The 24,704-nt window shown below is 35.9% G+C and overlaps 1 protein-coding gene across 1 annotated transcript in view; it reads left to right on the top strand.

Moving 5' to 3' along the window:
- LOC136035557 (lysosomal acid glucosylceramidase-like) overlaps positions 1–24,704 on the top strand; it is a 71,418-nt gene that overhangs the window by 5,429 nt on the left and 41,285 nt on the right. The window contains exons 2-5 of the mRNA XM_065717425.1: positions 2,425–2,604; positions 9,415–9,541; positions 13,854–14,007; positions 21,526–21,686. Coding sequence (XP_065573497.1) covers positions 2,425–2,604; positions 9,415–9,541; positions 13,854–14,007; positions 21,526–21,686 — 622 coding nt within the window. The remainder of the gene's footprint in view (positions 1–2,424; positions 2,605–9,414; positions 9,542–13,853; positions 14,008–21,525; positions 21,687–24,704) is intronic.

Raw genomic sequence — 24,704 nt, 5'->3', positions numbered from 1 at the left:
GTCTTTTGTTAACGTTTTAAAGCGCAAGAACACACATAACTCAAAATACAAAAAGATCCAAGAAGATATAAATTAGCCTTTAAGTGGTTGGAAGACAAGCAGCCCCTTCCATATTCTTTTTTTTCGTTACCATCTTCCAAAAGATATCCACCCAAAACTTTGAGCTACCCTCCCACAAAGACATTTTGAAATAGCTAGCTTGTTTGAAATAGTTTAAATATAAGATAATCGTGTATTTGGGGATGATATACCCCACCCGCTTGGATAAGGGTTGCAAGATATGGAAGTTGCTTATTGTTAATATCCTGGGTATCCAACAGTGTTAATGGGAATGTAGAATAAAATACACTATATGCAGGATGGGTGTCAAAAGGGTGTATAAGCCATATTTAAGTATCAGATAAGGGTATCAAGTTCAAGTTTTCAGGGCATGTTGATGGGGCTGCTGAAGAATAATTGAAGGGCAACCAGACCGTGCCCTTGTCGGTTTAGGTCCCTCCTCAACGCTGGTAAAAAGATTTAGTAGCCACTTTGTTCAAAATAGTCAAAAGGATTAACGAGTATGCCTCCGAGGATTCCATGCCCCCGGGCAGTTTATGCAAATTATGCAATTTGTACATTTTTTAAACGCGGGATTTTTTATTTGGAAAAGGGGGAATGTTTGATCCTGTATGGGTCCGAAAAGGCTAAGAGTATTTAGATGAAAATTTCGGGATTTTGAGGGGTAGTTTGAGCTAAATCAAAAGACCCATGTGCATCCAGGCTATAAAAAACGTGAATCTGCAATATCTTAGGAATGGGCAAAGGTATTAACTTGAAACTCTCAGGGTCACTGTTACTGCGACTGCTTCGGTGACTGCAACGGTGGCTACTCATGACTGCTACTGCAATTACTTTTGACTGCGAGTAAGATTACTTACGACGGTGACTACTTGCTATTGTGACTGCATAGGACTCCGACTACGACCACTTTCCACTGTGACTAATTGCGACCGTAACTGCAGCTAATTGCCATTGGAACCACTTTTATTACGACTACTTTCGATAAAGTTTGAAATGATATTAATCAAAATCAAAGCACACTATGTGCAGGCTGGTTGTCAGAAGGGAGTATCAGCAATATCTCAAAGACGGCTGAGAGTATTAAGATGGAACTTTCAAGGCATGTTCAGGGGGAAGCTCAAAAGTAATAAGAGGGCAGTCATCCCCTTGCCTTTTGCCCTTTTTAAATTACCTCTCCCCAGCAATGATAAAAACTTGAAGAATAAACACTGTTAAACATAGACAAAAGATCTAATAACTAGGCTTCCAAAATTGCCCCTGCAGACCCTGGGGCGAGGGCTTTAAATTATACAATTTGTAAATTTTTTACATCCAAAATTTATCATTGTTAAGAAGAAAATGTTTGATTGAGGATTAGTACAAAAAATCTAAGAGTGTTCACTTCAAGGGATCTTCAAGGTGAAACTTCAGGGAATCTTGAGCAGGATGATGTAATTAAATTAAATTAAGCAGGATTAATGTAATGTAATTTAATTAATTGATGTAATTAAATTAAGCAGGATGAATTAAATCGACAAGATACTGTGTGCATCCTGGCTAGCAGTAGAGAAAATCCGCAATAACTTAGTGTATTAACTTGAAACTTTCAGGACCACTACTACTAATACAACTACTGAGGTTGCTACTGGGACTGATTGTGACTGCTTGCGACTAACAGCTTGTGACTGTGACCACTTGCGAATAGAACTTCTTTTACTTGTAACTACTCTCAGGAAATGTTGAGGGGAATGTTAAACAAAACCAAACACACTATTGGTATGCTGATTTTCAAAGAGGCACATGAGTAATATCTCAGGAACGACTGAAATATTAAGCTAAAGTTTTCGGGGCATTTTGGACAGTGCTTGGAAGACAAAGTGACCCACTATGATTTTTAGGCTCCCCCTTCAATAATGACCAAAATTTTGAATAGCCACTTTCTTCAAAATAGTCGAGTAATAACTATGTATCTGGGGGTGCCACGCCCGCACAACTTCAGATAAAGGGTGGTAAATTATGTAAAGTATTCATTTTTTAATATTTGATTTACCATAGGGTTTGATCCTGAAACCACTGAGTGTCACTAGAGGTTAAAGGTATTACATTGAAGCTGCAGGAAATATTGAAGGAAATGCTAAACTAAATGAAAAGACGCTATATGCATCCAGGATACTAAAAGGCGTGTCTACAATATTTTAGGATATTAACTTAGAACTCTCAGGACCACAATTAATACTATTACTGTGACTGCACCTGCAGCTACTTGCGACACCAACAAAATTATTATTTTGGTTAGTTTCGCTTCTTAACTTTTTGTCCATTTCATTTTTTTGGTATTCTTATTGCATGGCATGAACAATCCTCAAAAATATACTCTTGCAGAGCCTTGTATTTCTCGATATTACGGCTACAACTCGTTTGTGTGTGTTTGCAACTCGACCTACTGCGACTCGGTCGAAGATGTTACTGTAGATGCAGGATTTGCTACTGTTGTTTCGTCGAGTTTGTCAGAACATCGGTTGAAACATACCAAAGTTGGATTTAACAATGTTAACAATAATGGTAGGTTTATTTGAAAATTCCATTAATTACAGATCCGAAAATAGCTGATTTGTACCTATTCATATTTTAATTAAATTAGCCTAGGCTCAGTTGAAATTTACGTTTTAGGTATATTTTTATTGAATATTTAATATACAGAGATGGTATTTTGGTTAGGTTCGGTATTTAATATAATACATTATGTGTGCCCCCCCCCTACCATAAACCTAAGTTGTGGTTTTCATAATTCTTTTACTAAAGTATTGTGTTTTCATCATATTTTTATATATTTCATTAGGATTAACCTAACTTCACTTCTCGAGTGTGTGCCATGTAATACACAAGTATCTCTAATTTTACAAGTTCTTGAGCCCCAAAGATATGTTTTCGCAAAGGAATCCATGTTTTTTCGACACGCAGGAGCATTTTCCCGGCAAATAACGGGTTTTTCTCCATCGTTGATGTCTGTTATGTGCATCTGTGTTTCACCTGACATAGCACAATCTGATAGAGGGCATCTGTGGTCCATGCTACATAGCAACAATTGCAAACGTCCAAGTTTTAAGTGAGAGCAAATTAGCTATTATCCCTGTTCTTTTCCCAACGTCAAAATAATATTTGGTGCTGTCCTGACACTCATTTCCAGGATAGTATGGGAAATCGGAACTTCATGGTAGGGTGTAAAGATGGAGGCTTTGAATAGATTGGGATGGAGAAGGAGCGTGCGTAGCTGTGTTAACCTCAGGTGGGAAAGTGAAAAGGCAAGACATGATTTGATACTGTAAGTTGGCGTTTGTTCCCTTATTTAATCAGTTACTTGAAATAGTAGAACAATAGTAGTATCTTCAAAATGACTTCTATGAGAGCCTTATCCCCAGATCCTATGAGAGCCCTATCCCGCCATTCCCACGAGAGCCAGCAGGTGCATGTTACGTATTTAAGAGACGCAGGTGTCTGTTACGCCATAGGGAATGCTCACTTTTGCTTGTTATGTAATAGGATTTGGTTGTTACGTAATAGGGTATTGTTTACTTTTAAGGGTGATGTAATCTTACGTGACTTAGTAGATTTATTGGGAAAGACGAAATATTGCGTGACAGGATAGACTTCAGGGGCCCCTTGGGGAAATCCTGGTTGACACTAAGGGGGGCACACAAGTGGATGTTCCGTAATGAAGTTGAAAACGTGGGTGTTACGTAAGGACAGCGTAAACGCGGAGTGTCACGTAATGAAACCGCATACGTTGAATGGTACATAATTGCGGTGCACGTGTGGGTGTTGAGTAATGGTGGTCCACGTGTGAGATGTTAGGTAATGCGCACACGTAGGATGTTCCGTAGTTACAATTTACACATGGGATGTTAAACAATGCTTTAAAATTGTTGAATTTTATTATGGGTAGTAGGGTGATTAGGGGAGGAAGGGTAGGTTCGGGAGGTAAGGGTGGGGCTAGGGAGGTAAGGGTGGGCTAGGGAGGTAAGGGTGGGCTAGGGAGGTAAGGGTGGACAGGAGGTAAGGTGGGCTTGGGAGGAATGAAAGGGGGAGGAAGAGTAGTGTTTTAATGAGCAAGAGAGATTGGATATGTTGTTATAGGTAAGTAGATCTGTGGACTTTCGCGCGAATACAAACCATCATAGGTTTTCCCCAGCGCCAGGAGCCTGTGTTTCACTTGACGTAGTACAATCTGACAGAATGCATATGTGGTTCATGCTACCATGAGGAGATACAGGAGGTAAGGGTGGGGCTAGGGAGGTAAGGGTGGGCTAGGGAGGTAAGGGTGGGCAGGAGGTAAGGTGGGCTTGGGAGGTATTAGTTGTGTATTAGCGAGTAAGAGAGGTTGGATATGTTGTTATAGGTAAGTAGATATGTAGACTTTCGCGCGAATACGAACCCTCATAGTTTTCCCCAATGCGAAAGTGTTGTATTTAATTAATTAATTTATTTATTTATAAATGTTGAAATAAAAAATTTGAACTTGAACTCGAAAATTTTCTCCGGGGTTTATTTTTTTCAAAGCCTTTTTTTCAGAATTAGATTTTTTTTTAAGGTGTTTTTTTCTTTCAAGGCGTTTTTCTCAGAAAACTTTTATCAATTAAAGAATTTTTGTCCACATTTAGGATTCGAAAGAAATTCTCCCTAAAAAGAATGTAGTGCTAACCAGTTGGACCATGAAACCCTTTCTAATTTTTGATTTGGCTAATACATTCTAATTGATAACCTATCCAACGCATAGAGAAATCCTTGTCTAGCATAATAGAATAATTAAGGTATTGATTGCGTGTTCCCATATGGCTGGAATAATCGACTTGCAGGGTGGGAAATCGATTACTGAAAATTGCTCACATTCGTATTACACCAGCTTCTTAAGTAATGCCTTAGAGAGCATTATCAGAGATCATTCAGGGTTGCTCTTAGCACTTTTCTTACAAATGGAGTCTTTTTCACGCATATGACATTTTTCGGGCGTTTTCATGCAAAAATGTTGTTTACACGAGAATCGACCATTTAAACTAAATGAAAAATCCCTATTAGGGATTCTTCTGATGACTCATAGAAATTAAAGCTATTTACCAATGTACCAGCCCTCACCCCGATGACACCCTTCTGGCGCAAGTTGTTATAAATAAATTTATAAACTAAAAAACGACCATTGCTTTTACTTGAACAGCGGAAACTCGCCATTTCATTGCTGGACTTCGATTCTCCATGCTTTTGCAAGCATTATCACGCATAAAATATTTTTTGGGGCATTTCCCTGCAAAAATATTCGTTTACACTTTAACTGATCGTTTAAAACTAATGAAAGATCCCCATTCGCATTTCTTCTGATGATTCCTTGCAATGGAGGTCAGCGTAGCATAATATGCCAGTTTCTGATGACACCTTTGTGGCACACATTATCACAACTAAGGGTTTTTCAACATTTTTCTTCAAAAAATAAATTTACAAATTAAAAATGACCCTTGTTTTTATCTGAACAGCAGAAACTTGCCATTTTAGTGCTATGTTCGATGTTCCAAAATGACCCTTGTTTTTATTTGAACAGCAGAAACTTGCCATTTTAGTGCTATATTGCGATGTTCCAAGTCAATTCCAAGCCCTGGCACTCAATAGCTGACAAAGGACACCCTATGGCAATCATTATCACACATTTGATATTTTCCGGGCTTCTTCCTGCATAAATAACGTTTACACTAGAATTGATCATTTGAACTTAATGAAAAATCCCTGTTAGGGTTTCTTCTGATAACCCCTAGGAATTGAAGCCAACGTGTCACAATGCTCCAACCCCCCACCTATGACACCATTCTGGTGCAATTTATCCCACCTAAGGGTTTTCAAGCTTTTACCCTCAATATAAATTTATAAACTAAAATCAACACTGTTTTTATTTCAACAGTGGAAACGTGCCATTCGTTGCTAGATTGCGATGCTCTATTACAATTTTCAGTCTTTGACACTCAATGGATAACACACAGCACCCTCTAGCAAGTATCATCACACTTAAGACATTTTTTGAGTATTTTCCTGCGAAAATATTCGTTTAAACTAGAAATGATAATTAAATCCCCATTAATGTTTTTTCTGATGACTCCTAGGAATTAAGGCAAGTGTGGCATAATTACCAGCCCCAATGACACTTCTGGCGCACATTATCACACTTAAGGCTATTCAATCTATTTTCCATCAGAAATATATTTACAATCTAAATAAATTGACCTTGTTGTGTACTGATTTTTGTTTGTGAAACTTGTTAAATGTTGATTTGTCTCTTCGTGAAACTTGTACTTTGATTTTTCTCTTCAAAAAGCGGATTTTATTCGCGTAACTTAATGCCTGCTGATTTTGTTAATGGAACCTGTTGGGTACTCATTTTTTTTATTCGTGAAACTTGTTACACGTTGATTTTTCTCTTCGTGAAACTTATTCATTGATTCTTCTCTTCATGAAACTGATTTTGTTTGTCGAACGTATTGCGCGCTGATCTTTGTTCGTGAAACCTGTTGTAAGTTGATTTTTCTCTATGTGAAACTTGTACATTGATCTTTTTCCTCGTGAAACTGATTTTGTCCATGGAACTTTTTGGATGCTGATTTTGTTCGTGAAAATTGTTGCATGTTGATTCCTCGTGAAACTTTTATATTGATTTTTCGTCACAAGAAATTGACTTTGTTCATAAAACTTGATGCGTGCTGATTTTTGTCCGAGGAATTGTTTTGTGCTGTTTTTTGTTCGTAAAACTTGTTGCATGTTAATTTTTCTCAAGAGACTAGATGACGCGTCACCTAACCTCACTTAGCCTTACCTACCATATTCCATGACGCGTCATCTAACCTCACTTAGCCTTACCTACCATATTCTGGTTATGTAGTGGCTCTGCAACGCTTTGCACGGTCTCCCACACCTAACCTAACCTACAGAAAATTCTACCAATAAAATCAGTTTCACGTAGAGAAAAATCAATGCACAAGTTTCAAGAAGAGATAATCACTAAGCAACAAGTTTCGAGAAGAAAAATTTGCACGAAAAAAGTTCCATGAAGAAAAATTAACATGCAACTAGTTCCGTAAACAAAATCAATTTCCCGAGGAGAAAAGTAAATGTATAGGCTAGGCTAAGATGCACAAAGAGAAAAATCAACATGCAATAAGTTTCACGAACAAAACTCAGCACGCAGTAAGTTCCATGAGCAACAAGTATCATGAACAAAATCAGTTTTACGTAGAGAAAGAATCAATTCATAATCAGCGATGTCAACAACAAAAAATCAGCACGCAACAAGTTCCATGAGTAAAATCAGTTTCGCGAGGAGAAAAATCAATATACAAGTTTCACGAAGAGAAAAATCAACATGGATAACGATCAACAAACAAAATCAGCACGCAAAACGTTCCATGAACAAAATAAGTCTTACGAGTAGGAAAATTAATGTACGAATTTCGTAGAGACAACAAGTTTTAGATGCAACAAGTTTCACGAACAAAAATCGGCACGCAAAAAGTTCCACGAACAAAAATCAGTACACAATAGTTTCCGCGCAAAGAGAAGTTTCACGAGGAGAAAACTCTATGTACAAGTTTCACGAAGAAAAATTCAAACCTGCAATAAGTTTCATGAACAAAAATCAGTGCGAAACAAGTTCCATAAACGAAGTCAGTTTCACGATGAGAAAAATCAATCTACAAGTTTCATGTAAAAAAAAACCCCATATGCAAGACGTTTCACGAACAAAAATCAGCACACAACAATTCAATGAACGAAATTAAAACACAGAATGTTCCATGATCAAAATCAGTTTCGTGAGGAGAGCGATTAATGTACAAGCTTCACGAAGACAAAAATAATATTCAACATGTTTCACGAGCAAAAATCAGCACGTAATAGGCTCCAAGAACAAATTTCAACACGCAATAAGTTTCATGAACAAAACCAGTTTCACGAGAAGAGAAAAATCTATGTACAAGTTCCACGGAGAGAAAAATTGAAATGCAACAAGTCTTACGAACAAAAATTAGAATTTAACAAGTACCACTAATAAAATCAAGTTCAAGAGGAGAAAAATAAATTTATTAGTTCCACGAAAAAAAATCAACACGCAACAATTTTCATGAACAAAAAATCAGCATGCAGCAAGTTCCACGATAAAAAAAAAATCAGCAAGCAACGAGCTACATAAAAAATATCAGTTACACGGAGAGAAAACCAGTGTAAAAGCTTCACAAAGAGAAAAATCAACGTGCAACAAGTCGAACGAACAAAATCAGTACGAAAGAGGTTCTATGAGCAAGATCAGTTTCACGAGGAGAAAAAACAATGGACAAGTTTCCCAAAGAGAAAAACAAATATGCAACAAGTCTCACGAACATAAAATCAGCAAACAACAAGTTCCAAAACAAAAATCAACACGCAACAAGTTCCATGAACAAAATCAGTTTCGTGAGGAGAAAAATCAGTGTAAAAGTTTCACGAAGAGAAAAAGTCAACATGCCACAAGTTTCATAAACAAATATCGGCACTTCACAGGTTCCATGAAATAAAAATCCACAAGCAATAAGTTCCATGAATAAATTCAGATTGACGAGGAGAAAAATCAATTTACAAGTTCACATAGGGAAAAAAATCAATATGCAACAGGTTTCACGACCAAAAATCAGCACGCAACAAGTTTCACGAAGAAAATCAGCCTGCAAAAAGTTCCATGAACAAAATCAGTGCACGAGAAGAACAAAAATGAGGAAGTAGCAAGTTCCACGACCATTTATCAGTACGCAAGAAGCTCCATGAACAAAATCAGCTTCACGAGGAGAAAAAACAACATGCAACAAGTTTGACGAATATTAATCACCAAGCAACAACTTCCACGAATGAAAAAATCAGCAATAACAAGTTCTATGAACAAAATAAGTTTCACTAGAAGAAAAATCAACGTACAATTTTCACGAAGAAAAAATCAACAAAAATCAGCACGCAACAAGTTCAGTGAACAAAGTCAACACAATGATCAATGTTTTTCCTTTTTTTTATAAGTAGTAATAGTATTATATTTGCCAGTTTAATTGAGTGTAAATAATTAAAAGAAGAGGTGTGACATAATTTTACATTTTTCTGTTTTTATTTTATGTTTGTTTTCATCTCCGTGTTTATTTCCCTCATTTTGTATTATGAATCATGATAGATATGATTATGATATATTCTCTACGTTCAGAGGCCATGAAGCCTTTTGTGGGGATGTTAAAAGAGATGCATGTATTGATTATTTGATTTAAATAAAGTTGATTGACTATTGATTGATTGATTGATGATTCACTTCAGTATCTTTTGGTTTTGCAGGTACTAAATTAATTGTCAACAGAAACATTAAAATGCAAGAAGTTTTTGGTTTTGGTGGTTCATTTACTGACTCAGCCACTTTCAATATTGCTCAACTGTCAGAATCTGCTCAGGAGCGACTTCTTGGGTAGGTATAGTGACAAGTTAGGCTATAGTTCTACTTCAAAGACCCTGCTTTGCTGTGAGTTCAGCTGTCCTGTATATTCCCTTCCCATTGAACTCTCAGCTCTTCCCCATGAATTAAATCTCCACGCTCTCTAGATGGACTTTAAAATAATTACCCTGCCTAGGCAACTTGAAATAATACAGCAATCCTTTTTTGGTGTCTCAAATGGAAATGATGCAGGGTAGAACTTTGGTCAAAAGCCCGAGGATAGGATTTAAAGATATGATATAGACTTTTCATCCAGCTAAACCAACCAGGTTGCAGGCAGTATGAAATGCATTTTTAAATCTATTGGTAAGAAATAGCGACTTGACAGTTGGTTTAGCCGTAAATCTCTACGGATAAACAAACAAGAAAATGACCTGATAAAAACGAGACTAGTATTATTTTAATCGTATATTATACACTAGAAAAAACCTTTGACTATTTCTTGGTTTGATTCTGATAATGAACAAAGTAAAGGGATTCAGGTATCTGAATCACTCAAGTATGACATCATACCCAAGAAAAGCAGCTTTTCAAAAGATATATGCGTTATATCCTCTTGTATATACAAATGCAGTTTTGTCAAAAATTGTGTTTTTTTTAACATATTTTGTTTCAATGACGTTATTAATGGTTATAATCTATCCTAGATGGTGCCATCTAAAAACAGTACTTGACGACATTTCAGCAAAGTACAAGATAACTAAATCAGTCAATTACGATATCGCATCCCTTCAGGTTCAGGTTCTTTGTTATTTTTTTTACAATAATTACAACATAAGTATGGCCTACTCATAGCAGAGAGTATAGCGCGAATGGCATGGAAGCTATAAATGAAAACAACAACGTTCTTCAAAATAAGGAAAAAATAATAGTATTCAGTTCAAACTCACAATTAATCAACAACCACAAAAAAAAGAAAAAATATCAACTTTAGAACTGATAAGAGGGGCGAACCCATCAATATCATAAAAAGAAGGAAAAAAATCCCAGCAGCCGTACAAAAAAAAACAAGTATTATAATTTATAATTGATCAATTTTTTTTTCAATATTCACTTATCAAAAACTCTTTAAATGTCTACTTTATACTACTGGATACAGCCTTGACATAATTTGATATAATACAAGTTGATAAACTTGATATAATCTTTATATATATTATAATTTGTTATCAAACTATACCTCAAAGAAAATCACGATCGCACACATCTGACAAGAGGCTGGTGAATTAGTGAATTTTGTCGAGTAGAGTAGGGGTGAATAGATTCCAAGGGAAGTAGGTCGAATTTATGAAGAGGAAATGGAACTAAATTTTCGTTATGTTTCAATGCAAACCATGCTGTAGTAGATGGTATAAGCAGTGTAATAGGTAAAATATTTAGGTATTTATATGTAATCTTTGTTGAAGACGAGTCTGGAATAGATGATGGTGTAGTAAGGTAACTCATAAGGGTTCTCATGGCTTTGTTTTGGAGAAGTTGGAGTGAATGAAGATGGTTTTTGAATGTATTCGTGTAAACTATGGCATATTAGTGGTATATAAGTGTATATATGGTATTTTAAGTGGACAAGAGAAAAATATATGCAACGTATTGGATGGTATGGAAGGAAGTAGTGAAGGTGTTGCACTATCCCAACAGTGCTGCTCAGTTTGTTACGAAGGTTGTCAATATGGGTCCTAAATGACAAATTTGTATCCAATATAATTCCTAAGTATTGCATCGTTTCAACACTCTCCACTTTTTCGATCAAGATTTCACTTAGATGTAGGAACTTTTTCTGAGTTTTAGAATATACAATAAACTGTAATACCTCGTTTGAAACATAATAATACTTAATAATCACTGTTTTATAAGCAAATTGAAGAGACCAGACCCGCCAAAGCTATCCACTAAAGGATAGCCCATTGACTATGCAGATGTGGACCACCTCATCCCCCCCTAATTAAAATGCTGGAGCTACGCCCCTGGGCATCTTAGGAAAGAAATCCAGGACTGCGACTAAGAATGCTATTGAAAATCTTTATGTTTAACAAAAAGGAGAAAGGGCTTGTACAAGAAGAATTATCTGAGTTATTGATCATATGAAAACAAAACGAATGTGTTAAAAAGAGATGGGTAGAAAATTTTGAGAATGTGCTAAACCGAGATACAGTTGCAGGACAAGATATAGAGGAATATGAAAAAGTTCGTCATACCTTGGATGTGAAGGAAGGTTTGTTTTGTGAGGAAGATTTAGCGGCAGTGCTAAAAGGATTAAAATATAATAATGCTCAAGGTGCTGATTGTGCAGTAAATAAGTTTCTTAAATATGGTGGCTCTGAGGTTAGAAATAAGTTACTCAGATTATGAATATGATTTTTGAAAATGGGGAAGCGTCTAATAATTTTAGGAAAATCTTAATTAAACCACAGTATAAGAAAGGTGATAAGACTGAGTGTGGTAATTATCGAGGCATTAATAAGGCTTTTGTAGGTAGTACATTACTTAGTAATATTTACCTTTTAGACTGAGATATGCTGTAGACAAAGTTTTAAGAGAAGAACAGTGCGATTATAGAAAAGTGTCGACAAAATTTTCACTCTTAGGTGAATAACTGAGAAGTGCTTGTCAAACACCTTTGGTCCTCAGGTTTGTAGATTATGAGCAAGCGTTTGAATCTGTTGATAAAAGAGCTACAGCAAAGGTCTTATCCTTGTATGGTATACCAAACAAATAAATTAAAGTGATTGATGCTATGTACGAGAATAAAACTGCTGCTGTTAAGGTAGGAAATGAGGCTAGCAGGAGTTAAGCTAGTTTGTGTCGTATCCCCGTTCATATGGATCATTTTGATGGACTTTGTCTCAGGAACCACAGGAAAGGTAATGGGAGACCACGGAATCAAAGGGGAAGGAAAAATTCTCCTGGACTTTGATTATGCTGATGATTTAAGCATCCTAGATGAAATTGGAGCAAAATGAATGGGCTCTTATAGTTTTGCGGGTTTAGGTTGCTAGAAAAGAACTAGAAATTTAATGTTAAGAAGATTGTATCGTAGGGCTAGGTATACGTGAAGATGAAAAGGTGGCGTTGGTTAACGAAAAGATTGATCAGGTTGACAGCTTCGTTTACCTTGGTAGTATCATTAGCAAAGACGGTGGGAGCAGTGAACATGTTAAAAGTAAAATACCCAAGGGCTCAGGGTCTTTTTTCACAGTTAGAAAATTTGGAAGATTAGGAAGATAAGTCTGCAGACCAAGATTAGAATATTGGAAGCTAAAGTGATGACAATGGTCAAATATGGTTCGAAGCGTGGACGTTCCTAAAAGCAGATGATAAGGTTTTCAGAAAAATTTCCTACGGATTGTTCTGGGTACCCGGCTCACTGACTGTATTTCAAACCGTAGGATGTACGAAAAATGGGGTTTAATCCCACTTTCTACGGCAGTAACGAAAGGAAGGTTGAGATGGTTAGGGTACGTTCTGCGGATGAAGGATCAAGGATTGCCGAAGATTGTCCATTCCAGCCAACCATCTAGGGATAAATGGAAAGCAGGTCGTCCTTGACTAAGGTAGGAGGATGTCATAAAGATAGATGATAAGGAAATGGGAACTTCCTTAGAGAGTGTAAAAGGGGGGCTTTGAATAGATTGGGATGGATGAGAAGCGTGCGTAGGATTCGTTTGCCTCAGGCAGCTTGGTACTGAGATATATTGTTCGTTGTTGTAGTAGCATTTTTTGTTTCAGTTTGATCCCATTGCTTTGGGAATTCAGGTTATTCTTATAGATTCCCAATTTCTAATCGTGTTTTTTAATTTTTGGTTACTTTGGGCTGTGAATTGCTTTTTACTAGATTACAAATACAACCATGATCTGCATCTTTTGATCACAGGGCTGCCGAGAGCAAAAATTGAGTTTGAGACTAATTGTTTGTCTTTATTCAGGTCAAATAATCGTACTCTGTTTTGTTTTACGGCCGGGGGGATCAAGGTATTGTTGATTGCAAGAGAGGAGAGATATTTGGACACACAACTTTGTGATTGGGAAAAAGGGGAAATATTTTTTCGACTTGAGCAAAGGATTATGTGTCGCGTTTTTTTTGTCTTTATTTTTGCTTTCTTAAGCCTATCGTTCGACTTTCTCTCTGGCTACTATTTAATAAGTTGAAAAAATTGACGGAGTTTGGTACTCCACTTATGTATATATACACTTTGTCTTCGTTTTTTAAATTTTTTCTCTTTTATTGCTTTCTTTTTTCTTTCTTGATTTTTTTTTCTGCTTTTTCTTTTCTTTTACTTTTGTTTAGCTCTTATTATGGTCCTGGAAGTGCCGAATACACATTAGGGAGGATGAATATTGGCGGTTGCGATTTTTCTTCACGGTTGTATACATACGCAGACCTAGAGGGAGATATCACTCTATCCAGTTTTGCTTTACAAGAAGAAGATTTGATGTACAAGGTATGTTAATTGACATGTCTTCTTTTTCTGCTGGAGTTTAAACGGAAAAATACCATTGCTTGATGAAACATTATATTTTTCCAACTGTTCATTTTTGCATTATTTCGCTGATTAAATAAAAAGGATAATTTTTTTTAACTGTAAGTAAGGAGGGACATTAAAACATAACATAAATTGTTCTGTATATGAAAAGCGATGCCCCCTCCTCAATATCTCATTGTTTACGCTAAAGTTTTTAATGTGACAAAGAGTCAAACTTTAGTGTAAAGAGCAAGGTGATCCTTCCCTATACAATTAATTTCTATTCGTTTTAAGTTTTAATGTCGCTCATTGCTCTCATTTAATTTTTTTTATTATTATTTAATCTCTGAAAGTTTTTTAACTAATACAGGTTCAAATTTGGCTCACCCGTACATGCCAAATTAAAACAAAATTTACATGTTAATTTTAGCAAAGTTTCCCCTTGTCCAAAATTTCATCTTGAAAGTTCACCTCCAGAAACTACCCTCCAGAAACTACCAACCAGAAAATTCCCCCAAGACAATTCTATTCTGGCTGAAAATTACCCCTGGAAAATTCCCTGCGGACAATTGCGGCTGAATTTTTTTTTCTTAGCCCACTTTCATTTGAAAAAGACTTTAATTTCTGTTTTTTTTTAAAATCAAGCCACAACCCCCCCCTCCTCCATGAAAAATTCTCTTCAAAAGTACCCTCACCCTCTAATAGAAAGATTTTCCCGCGCAAAATTCCCTCTGAGGAGTTAATCCTATGGAAAACTCCCCCATTGAGAATTTGTCCCGTGGAAAATCCCCCCTACTTACGGAAAGATGATATAGACAATTACAACCCCAGTAAACATTTTCGCAGGACTATTCCTATTAATATCTCCGCATGTAAAATTGAGTCTGCAAAAATAAAGTAAGACGAATATGAATAATTTCTCACAGGAATTCTGGCAAATTCCCTCAGTGTAAAAATTTCCCTTGGAAAGTTCACCCCCTGGAACTTCCCTCCCGACCAGAAATTTTTGTGAAATATAATCCCTGAAGAAAATTCATACCCCTCCCCCATAATGTCTGTATACTTCCCAATAACAAATACTAGGCGTAAACAATGGACAAACTTCATGACTTACAAACCTTTCCTCAAGGGCCGTGGGGGTTTGTTTCATCCTCAAAGACATTGTTAGTGGTATCTTTAACTATGTTGAACAAAATATTTATCTCAAAAAATTTGGATGGGAGGGTTCGCCCTCAAATTTTTTGTCATTCAAAAAAGGCACTAGAATTTTAATTTTGATTTGAATGATTCCTTTCTCGATATTCTAGGATATTCAATACAATCATCTATGGGAAAAAATACAAGAAAAACGACAACAAATAAACACGCATCCATGATCTTTCTTCTGGCAAAAAAAAGTCTAGATTCTTGATGATATGAACTTTAAACTTCTACAAGAGGATTCTCGGATATGTTGAATATGATGGTGTGATTTTCATTAAGAATCCTTGACTTTTAGAGGCTGTTATCCCTATTTTTTTAAAATCAGGCAAATCTCCTCGTAGCTTTTGCTGGGTAACACTAAAATTAATGAATCGTATATTTACAGTTTGTTACCACGAACTGTTTACAAAGGACGAATTTATTTATACATTTCAAAAAGTTTCGAGTTTATCGGTGATCACTTTGTCTTCTTTAAGCTTCATTTCTTTTCTCATTTGTAAATTGGTAACTTGGTAACTTAATATTGGTAACTTAATAACTTTAATTGATCATTGTTAACTTAAATAGAATCCTGACAGATTGTTAGAAATTTATTAAAATTCTTTTTCATCTTCTACTTTGTAAAAAAACGAATTGCTTTTGAAGATTCCTATTAAAATCAGTTTTTCCTTACCCAGGCTGATGTGTTTGCAATAAAAATCAGAAAAGTAGATTACTAGTTTTTGGACTCAAAGCTTTAAAAGTTGCAATAGAAGCTTTCTAATTTTGATACCACAGCCAATCTAATAAATCTGATTCTAGTCCTGACAAATTCTTTTACTAGGTTCCATGTAGTGGGCTAAAGTTTTTTTTTTGATGTTTTGTCCTTGGTTAGAGCAGCCACAGATACTTCGCAGCTTGCAGAGGTTTCTTACTCTTATGGCTTTACATTTCTGACCCTTAGAGAAGGGATTAGAGGTATCACATAAACGAATATCAGTTCCCTTTTTTCTTTGATCCATGCTGTTTACTTATGTTATCCGAGCAAGACGATTTTTGCAAGTGGTTTTCGCAAAACGGTTTTTGCGGTACTAGCTAATAATTTTCCCAAGCGCCAAAATTAGCAATTGATATATTCGTTTTCAGATATTTATGTAGTTCTTGACTTACAAAATTTATGTAGTCAAGAACTATATCTAGTCCTAGAATCTTGCGAGAGGGCTCATTCGAACGGAAATGAAAAGTTCTAGTGCCGTTTTTAAGTGATCGAAAAAATAGGAGGGCGCCTAGGCCCCCTCCCACGCTAATTATTTTCCCAACGTCACCAGATCAAAATTATGAGATAGCCATTCTATTCACCATAGTCAAAAAACCTTTTAAATATGTCTTTGGGGACGACTTGCTCCCCCACAGTCCCCGTGGGAGGGGCTAAAAGTTACAAACTTTGACCAGTGCTTACATATAGTAATGGTGTTTGGGAAGTATATAGGCGTTTTCTGGGGGATTTTGTGGTTAGGAGAAGGGGTTGAGAAGAGGGGGATATGTTGGGGGAACTTCCCATGGAGGAATTTGTCATGGGGGAAGAAAATCTCTATGAAAAGAAGCGCAGGATTTACTAGCATTATTAAAAAAAAAACAATGAAAAAAAAATATGAAAAAGATTTTTTTAACTGAAAGTAAGGAGTAGCATTAAAACAAAACAAACAGAAATTATTAAGCATATGAGGGGCTCACCTCCTCCTAATACCTCGCTCTTTACGCTAAAGTATTTTTAGTAATTTCAACTATTTATTCTACGGCTTTTTTTTATTCAGGGGTCATTCTTAAGAAATTGGGACAACATTTAAGCTTTAGGGTAAAGAGCGAGGTACTGATGAGCGGTGAACTCCCTCCCCCATATACGTAATAAAAACATGAGAATACAGAAGTTTGTTACGTAAGCTAATTTGTAAGTTACGTATGTCTTTTACTAATAAAAACATTCGTAAAAAAATAAAAGTTCTAGTTGCCTTTTTAAGTAACCAAAATATCGGAGGGCAACTAGGCCTCCTCCCCCGCTCCCTTTTTTTTCAAAGTCATTCGATTAGAACTATGAGAAAGCCATTTAACCAAAAGAATGAATACGCAAATTTCGTTTTAATTATTCATCTGCGGAGAGCCAAAATCAAAACATGCATTGATTCAAAAACGTTCAGAAATTAAGTGAAAAAAAGAAGTTCTTTTAAAACTGAAAGTAAGGAGCGACATTAAAGCTTAAAACGAACAGAAATTACTTCGTATATGAAAGGGGCTGCCTCCTCATCAATGCCCCGCTCTTTATGATAAATTTTTTTATGTTTTAAAAAGTAGAGTTAAGAGAAAGAGTAAAACTTTAGCGTAAAGAGCGGGGCATTGATGAGGAGGCAGCCCCTTTCGTATACGAAGTAATTTCTGTTCGTTTTAACTTTTATTGCCGCTCCTTACTTTCAGTTAAGAAAACTTGTTTTTTTTTATTTAATTCACAAAATGTGCTGGGTACTGACCGTGCCTATCTTCAGATGCCTTCAGAGCTCAAATTGGGAGGATTAAGTACTCAGGTTTTCGCTTGAGTAGCAATGTGTCTGAACTAATTTGTATTTTAGTTTACTAATTTAAAATTTTCGCTTTTATTGTTTGTTAACTGTACTAAACCGTAAACTTCTTATGTGATTAAGTATATATGCGATATTTCAATATATATAGCATTAAAAAATACCATGAATTTAATATATATATATAATAAATAAATATATAAAATAAATATAATAAATATACTAATTAATAATTATAATAAATTATTATAAAATAATTTTTATAAATATGCAAAATATTTTATATAATTTCTTATAAATTTTTATTTTATACAAATTTTATAAATATATAAAATATTTGTAAAATCTATAAAATATTATAAAATATTTATATAATATATAACATATATTAAATATATATCGTACTAAAAAAATATCGTGAATTTTAAAATGTATGCTCCTTTCTTATTTTATTATGCGTCATTCAGTCCGAAACATCGGTTATTTCCACTTCGCAATACCTGGCCTTATGGAAAGACTCCTTATCAGCGATATCAGAACTTATATTGGTTCTGAAGCGTTGGCGCTCTAAAGAACGGAGGAGGATTGACTAGATTTTCTTCCAGAGAAATTATCTGCGGATTCTGGCTGTATCTCAAACAGTAAGCTGTACGAAAAATGTGGTTCAGTCCCACTTTCTAGGGCTATATTGAGATAAAGGTTGAGACGGCTAGAACACGTTCCGCAGATGAAGGATGACAAATCGTCAAAGATAGTCCTTGTCGGCCAATCGTCAAGGGCTAAAAATAAAGCCGTAATCCATCGTACTTAGAAACCCAAGGCAAGATTTGTTAAACATTTCCCAGAAGAAGTTTCTACTGATTATTTAAGGTAACCGCTTAGCTTGGACCAACCGACAAGGTCGCCGTCCCTGAATGAGGTAAAAAGAAGTCTTAAGAAAGGATTTAAAAGAATTTTAGACTTTGTAAAGAATGAAGTTGTTAATAGACTGGCATAGGAGAGGAGCCAGTCAACTGCGTTATATACACTCATGTGAATTGGTGCTACAGTGAGTATTTAGTGGTCAGACATAGTAGCATTATATACCTTGACATTATTGAGTTCTATTCCCTTTTATATGGATCATTTTGATGGACTTTGTCTTAAGGAGCACAGGAAAGGCGATTGGAGACCACGGAATCAAATAGGAAGGAAAAATGCTCCTGTACTTAGATTATGCTGATAATTTAAGCATATTAAGAGAGAGAGAGAGAAAGAGAGAGATCGGTATATTTAAAAACTATCGTAGCATAGCTAAATTCAGTTTTTTAACAAAAATCATACATTTAAACATAAATCACACACTACAACTCGGCATTAAAAACTGATGTGAAAAAAGGCACAAATGAGTTTGCGTATCGATTGGTTCGTACTTTAGGGGGTACAAGTTTATTTCGTAATCGAGTTCGGCTATTGGGAGGTGCTGGTTCGGGTAGTAGTGATCGGTGGCTCTTATTGGCTAGGATGAATTTTCCAAATTGGTGAATAAGGTGTTCCAGCCGGACTTTAAGTGGAGATAAATTTAATTTAGCGAGGGCTTGATCGTAGGGTATGCCACGGTCTCGGAGTATAATCCTTGTTGCTCTTTTCTGGACACACTCTATGTCGCGTAATAGGTACGCTGTGCGGATAGCAGATGGACCCCACACCGGGCACGCGTACTCGAGTAACGGGCGAACATAACACGTGTAGACATGGAGAAGGCTTTTAGTATCACAACCAAAACGCCTCATTTTGGTAAGTGTCTGAAGGCTTGCATTAGCCTTGTGGACGGTTAAATTAATATGGGCACTGAAACCACAGTCACTAGTGAAAATTACTCCTAAGATTTTTATTTCGTTCACAATCGGGAAAGGGACTAGAGACATATTTATATTCCGCTTCAGAGGGTTGAAACGAGTTATCTTCGACTTGGCTACGTTAATGGTAAGATCATGACTTGAGCATTCGGTCTTTAGCTGATATGAAAGTGCGAGCAAAATGAATGAATTTTTAGAGGTTTTGCGAGTTCATGGTGCTAGAATAGGCTTGAAAATTAATGTGAAGAAGACTAAGTCGCTAAGGCTAGGAATAAGTGAAGATGAAAAGGTGATGTTGGGTAATGAAAAGATTGATCAGGTTGGCTGCTTCACTTACCTTGGTAGTATTAGTAGTAAAGACTTTGGTAGCAGTGAAGATGTTAAAAGTAGAATAGCTTAGGCTCAGGGTGTTTTTTCACAGTTAAAAAAAGTTTGGAAGAATAGAAAGATAAGTCTGTAAACCATGATTAGAATATTGGAAGCTACAGTGATGACAGTGGTCAAACATGGCTGTGAAGCATTGGTGCTCCGAAAATCAGATGAAAATTTACCAGATGTTTTCCAGAGATATTGGCTACAGATCGTTCTGGGTACCCGGCTGACTGACCGTATTTCAAACAGTAGGTTGTACGAAAAATGTGGTTCAATCCCGCTTTCTAGGGCTATAATGAAAGAAAGGCTGAGATGGCTAGGCCACGTTCTGCGGATGGAGGATGACAGATTGCCGAAGATTGTCCTTTTTGGCCAAGCCTCTGGGGCTACACGGAAAGCAAGTCGTCCTTGTCTGGGTTGGGAGGATGTCATAAATAAAGATTTGAAGGAAATGGGAACTTTCTGGGAGGGTGTAAAGAGGGAGGCCTTGAATAGATTAGGCTGGAGGAGGAGCGTGCGTAGCTGTGCTGGCCTCAGGTGGCTTGGTGTTGCAGCGAGTTATTATTATTATTATTAGTAGTAGTAGTAGTATGAATATTGTAACCCCCTGTAATCCCTGCCTAAAATCGTCCGTTTTTAGTTGTTTTTTATTTCAACAGAGAATGTTTCATAAATTTATCGTCAAATGCTATTAGTTTAAATATACTAGTCACGAAGTCCAAAAATAATGCTCCCATGCCAATTGAAGGTCTATCCTATGAAGACTGCGTATTACACAATTTTTTTTTCAAATTAGCAGCCTGTCTATATAAATGGGACAACAGAGTAAGCACTAAGTATCAAATTACTCAAATTATATTATATCTATTTTGATACCTCTACAGTTATATACAGAATTATTAGGTCACGCCATAGGCTATAAATCCAGGGAGGGTTGAACACGGGTGAACAGCTAACAGAGAAAGTGACTAAGGAATATCGTTTGGATCATAGATCCGATTATAAAGTGTTTAATATATCCCAATGGTTGCCTCACAATGTAAGCATGAACATAAATTTGACACTTGCTCAATGTAAGGTCATTTTAAGAAAAAAAAGCAAAAAAAGAAGAATCGTACCACATAGAGCAATTCCTCTCATTTCAGGAATTCTGTGTGTTCAAAAGCAACAGGGTCTGAGCTCTGTTGCTCTAATTGTGGAAAAATTAAGAGCTAATGAAAACAACATCAAAGTTCCTCTTCCTTATAACATCCTACTCATACTTATAGCCTACCAATTATTTATTTATTAATTGCTGCAGCTAGAACCATTTTTTTCTGATAAGCTTCTGAAGATCACGAGCAAAATTTTGTCAAATTAAGATCCTTAAATTCTTCGAGTTGCATTAAGCTAAGCTAATCAAGTTGTATTGAGCTAAGTCCTATGAGTGAATTTTTGTTTAATGAAATCAGGCTGTGAAGTTGTGTGAATTTGTTTTGTGTCAAATTAAATCAAGTTAAGTAATAACTATTTTTGAATTACCTATTCATTCTCAGATTCCGATGATAAAACGGGCACAGACAATGTCAAATAGAGAAATAAAGCTTATAGCCAGTGCTTGGTCAGCCCCTGCCTGGATGAAATCTAACAACGCTCTTTATGATAAGGGCTATCTGTTACCGGAATACTGGCAAGTTTGGGCTGATTACATTTTGAAGTAAGTTGTCTTTTACATATTTATCTATGATCTTCACTGGCTACCAAACCCTGCCCTTCTACAATCATTGTTGTTGATGTGAGATATCCTGTAAAGTGTACATTTAAAATTTGAAAATACACAATAATACACGTCATGTGCATTTTTGATCTTATCTTTTTTTACCTATGGTAAATAATGCGAGTTACCTAGGGCAACAAAACTAAAGAAAGAGTAGTATATGCCCCCATGATTACTGACGCTCCTGGTAATTTGGCGACTTTCCAGAGCTTTTCATACTGTTAAATAATATAACAAGACTGTCAAGGATATCTGAGTAAAATTAAGATGTTTTCTGGAAAATAGAAAGGCGCCCAGGTACAAGGACTGTCAGTGTTAGTAGAGGTGTATAATACAAACAGAATCAAACAAAAATTGAAATAACAAGATTCAAAACTAAAAACAAATTAGTAATGAGTGTAGAAAAATGCTACAATTAAGGGGGAAAATAGTGACAAAAACAAATATCTATCAGGCGAACAAGGTAGAAAACGGCTGATGTAAAAAAATTGTCTTTCGATCTCCCTAGGTATTTTTCACCAGATCGTACTTTGATCTCACTAGAACGTACTCAATAAATGAAAAATGTTTGCTTAGCCATTTAAATTGAATTTTTATATCTCTTAATTTGAAGCTGTTTTATTTTTCAAACATATGCACTCATGTAAAAACCATTTTTACACTCACGCCGACAGACAATGAAGATGCAAAAGGAAATGAACTTAGTAACTGCAGGTTAAAAATAAAGACAGTTTCCTATGGACTCCAACAGTTGCTTCCACTAATTCCTTGTCCCCAAGAAGAAAGAACGCACCTAAAATTTTAATATTCAAGAGAAGTGATAATTCTGATTGTATATTCAAGAGAAGGGATAATCTCAAGAGACGGGAGTAATAGGTATTATATCTAGCTCATAATTCTGCAGTGATGCCAATGTACCACCTCTTAATCCACAAAAAATATAATTAGAAAATTTGTATTTAAGGGCTAATAATATTATTAGAATAATTAATAAAAAATTATAAATATAAAATCATAATAATTAAGGGAGAAGGGATAATATTCAAGAGAAGGGATAATACCTAACACATAATTCTTCAGTGATGCTAATGCACCACCTCTTAATCCACAAAAAATATAATTAGAAAATTTGTACCTAAAAGCAATAGTTCTTCTATTTTGAATCAAAGTATCTCTAGGAAACTGTTAGGGACCCCATACCCCCTCGAAAGCGAAAATTTTGTTTCGAGTCAAAACGTCAAATTAATTTGAACTAATTAATAAAAATTTGAACAAAATTTGAATTGAAATCTTGGTGAAAGTGGTGAAAACCCTTAAGCGATAGCTTATCATCCCTCCTAAGTGAAAACTAAGGTGGATAGGCATAGAATACCCACCCTCCCCCCACAATAATGATTTTAAGATTTATAACTAATCATGTCAACAGGACTTTCAGGCAATTGGGCAACTAAGATTGTTTATATTATTGAGCTTTGCCTACTGGGAACGTCTACTGGAATTACAACGGGAATGGCACACATAAAAATTAATGGACTGAGTTCGTTGATTTTCGAATTAGACTTAACATGGTGAAAGTGATGAAAAGCCTTGAGCGATAGCTTATCATCCATCCTAGGGCAGAACTAAGGCATATTGTTAAACTAAACCCAAAACTAAACCTAAAGGCTACTACTAAACCCAAAAATCTTAAAAATTGACATTTTTGTAGAAAAACTGGACCACATAAACCATTAATTATATTATTGAAGCAAAAAATATTTTTATTATAAGAAAATGCTTGTTTATCATGGGAGAAAAACCTTCGAAATTTGTAACTAAATGCTGTAACTGTATTTTGATTATTGATTATCGTTTTCGTTACATTTAATTAGTGTTGGTAGGGTTTAAGCTGGAGAACCGAAAGATTTTCATCCTATTGAGTTTCCACCTTTCCTACTGTATTTAACAGAGATAAGAGATCAATTAGTTATTTAATAATAACAAGAGCTAAGAGCTGATATGGCATTTGTGACGAGGCGAGAAGAGCTAAGAGCCAAGAGATAATATGGTATGAGCTCTAACAAAATTCTATGAATCAATAGATTGATTTAAAAAGTAAAATAAGAGGCTTAATGCCGGTCAAGATTTAAAATAAGAGCTCTGAGTCACAAAGTCCTTCTAAATGTCAAAATTCATTAAGATCCGATCACCCACTCGTAAGTTATAAATACCTATTTTTTCTAATTTTTCCTCTCCCTTTTGCCCCCCAGATGGTCGAATCTGGGAAAACGACTTTATCAAGTCAAATTATGCAGCTCCCTGACACGCCAACCAATTTTCATCGCCCTAGCACGTCCAGAAGCACCGAACTTGCCAAATCACTGAACCCCTCCCCCCAACTCCCCCAAAGAGAGCGAATCCAGTACGATTCTGGCAATCACGTATCAAGGACATTTGTTTATTCTATCCACCAAGCTTCATCCCGATTCCTACACTCCAAGTGTTTTTCCAAGATTTCCCCCTTCAAATCCCCACAATGTCAAAAGATCTGGTCGGGATTTGAAATAAGAGCTCTGAGACATGAATTCCTTCTAAAAATCAAATTTCATTACGATCCGATCATCTATTCGTAAGAAATAAATACTCCAATTTTCATGTTTTCCAAGAATTCCGGTTCCCCCCTCCAACTCACCCGAATGTCAAAGGATCTGGTCGGAATTTGAAATTAGAACTTTAAAGCACAAGATCCTTCTAAATATCAAATTTCATTAAGATCTGGTCACCCTTTCGTAAGTTACAAATACCTCAATTTTCAATATTACCCCCCCCCCCCAATTCCACCAAAGAGAGCAGATCCGGTCCAGTTATGTCAGTCACGTATCTTAGACAGGTTTCTACTCTTCCCATCCAGTTTCATCCTGATCTCACCGCTTTAAGTATTTTCTAAGATTTCCGGTCCCCCCAACTGCCCCCCCCCCC

The sequence above is a fragment of the Artemia franciscana genome, chromosome 14 (assembly GCF_032884065.1).
Source record: "Artemia franciscana chromosome 14, ASM3288406v1, whole genome shotgun sequence".
Taxonomy (NCBI): Eukaryota; Metazoa; Arthropoda; class Branchiopoda; order Anostraca; family Artemiidae; genus Artemia; species Artemia franciscana.
Note: the sequence above shows the minus strand (reverse complement) of the source record. Positions and strands in the feature narration are given on the sequence as shown.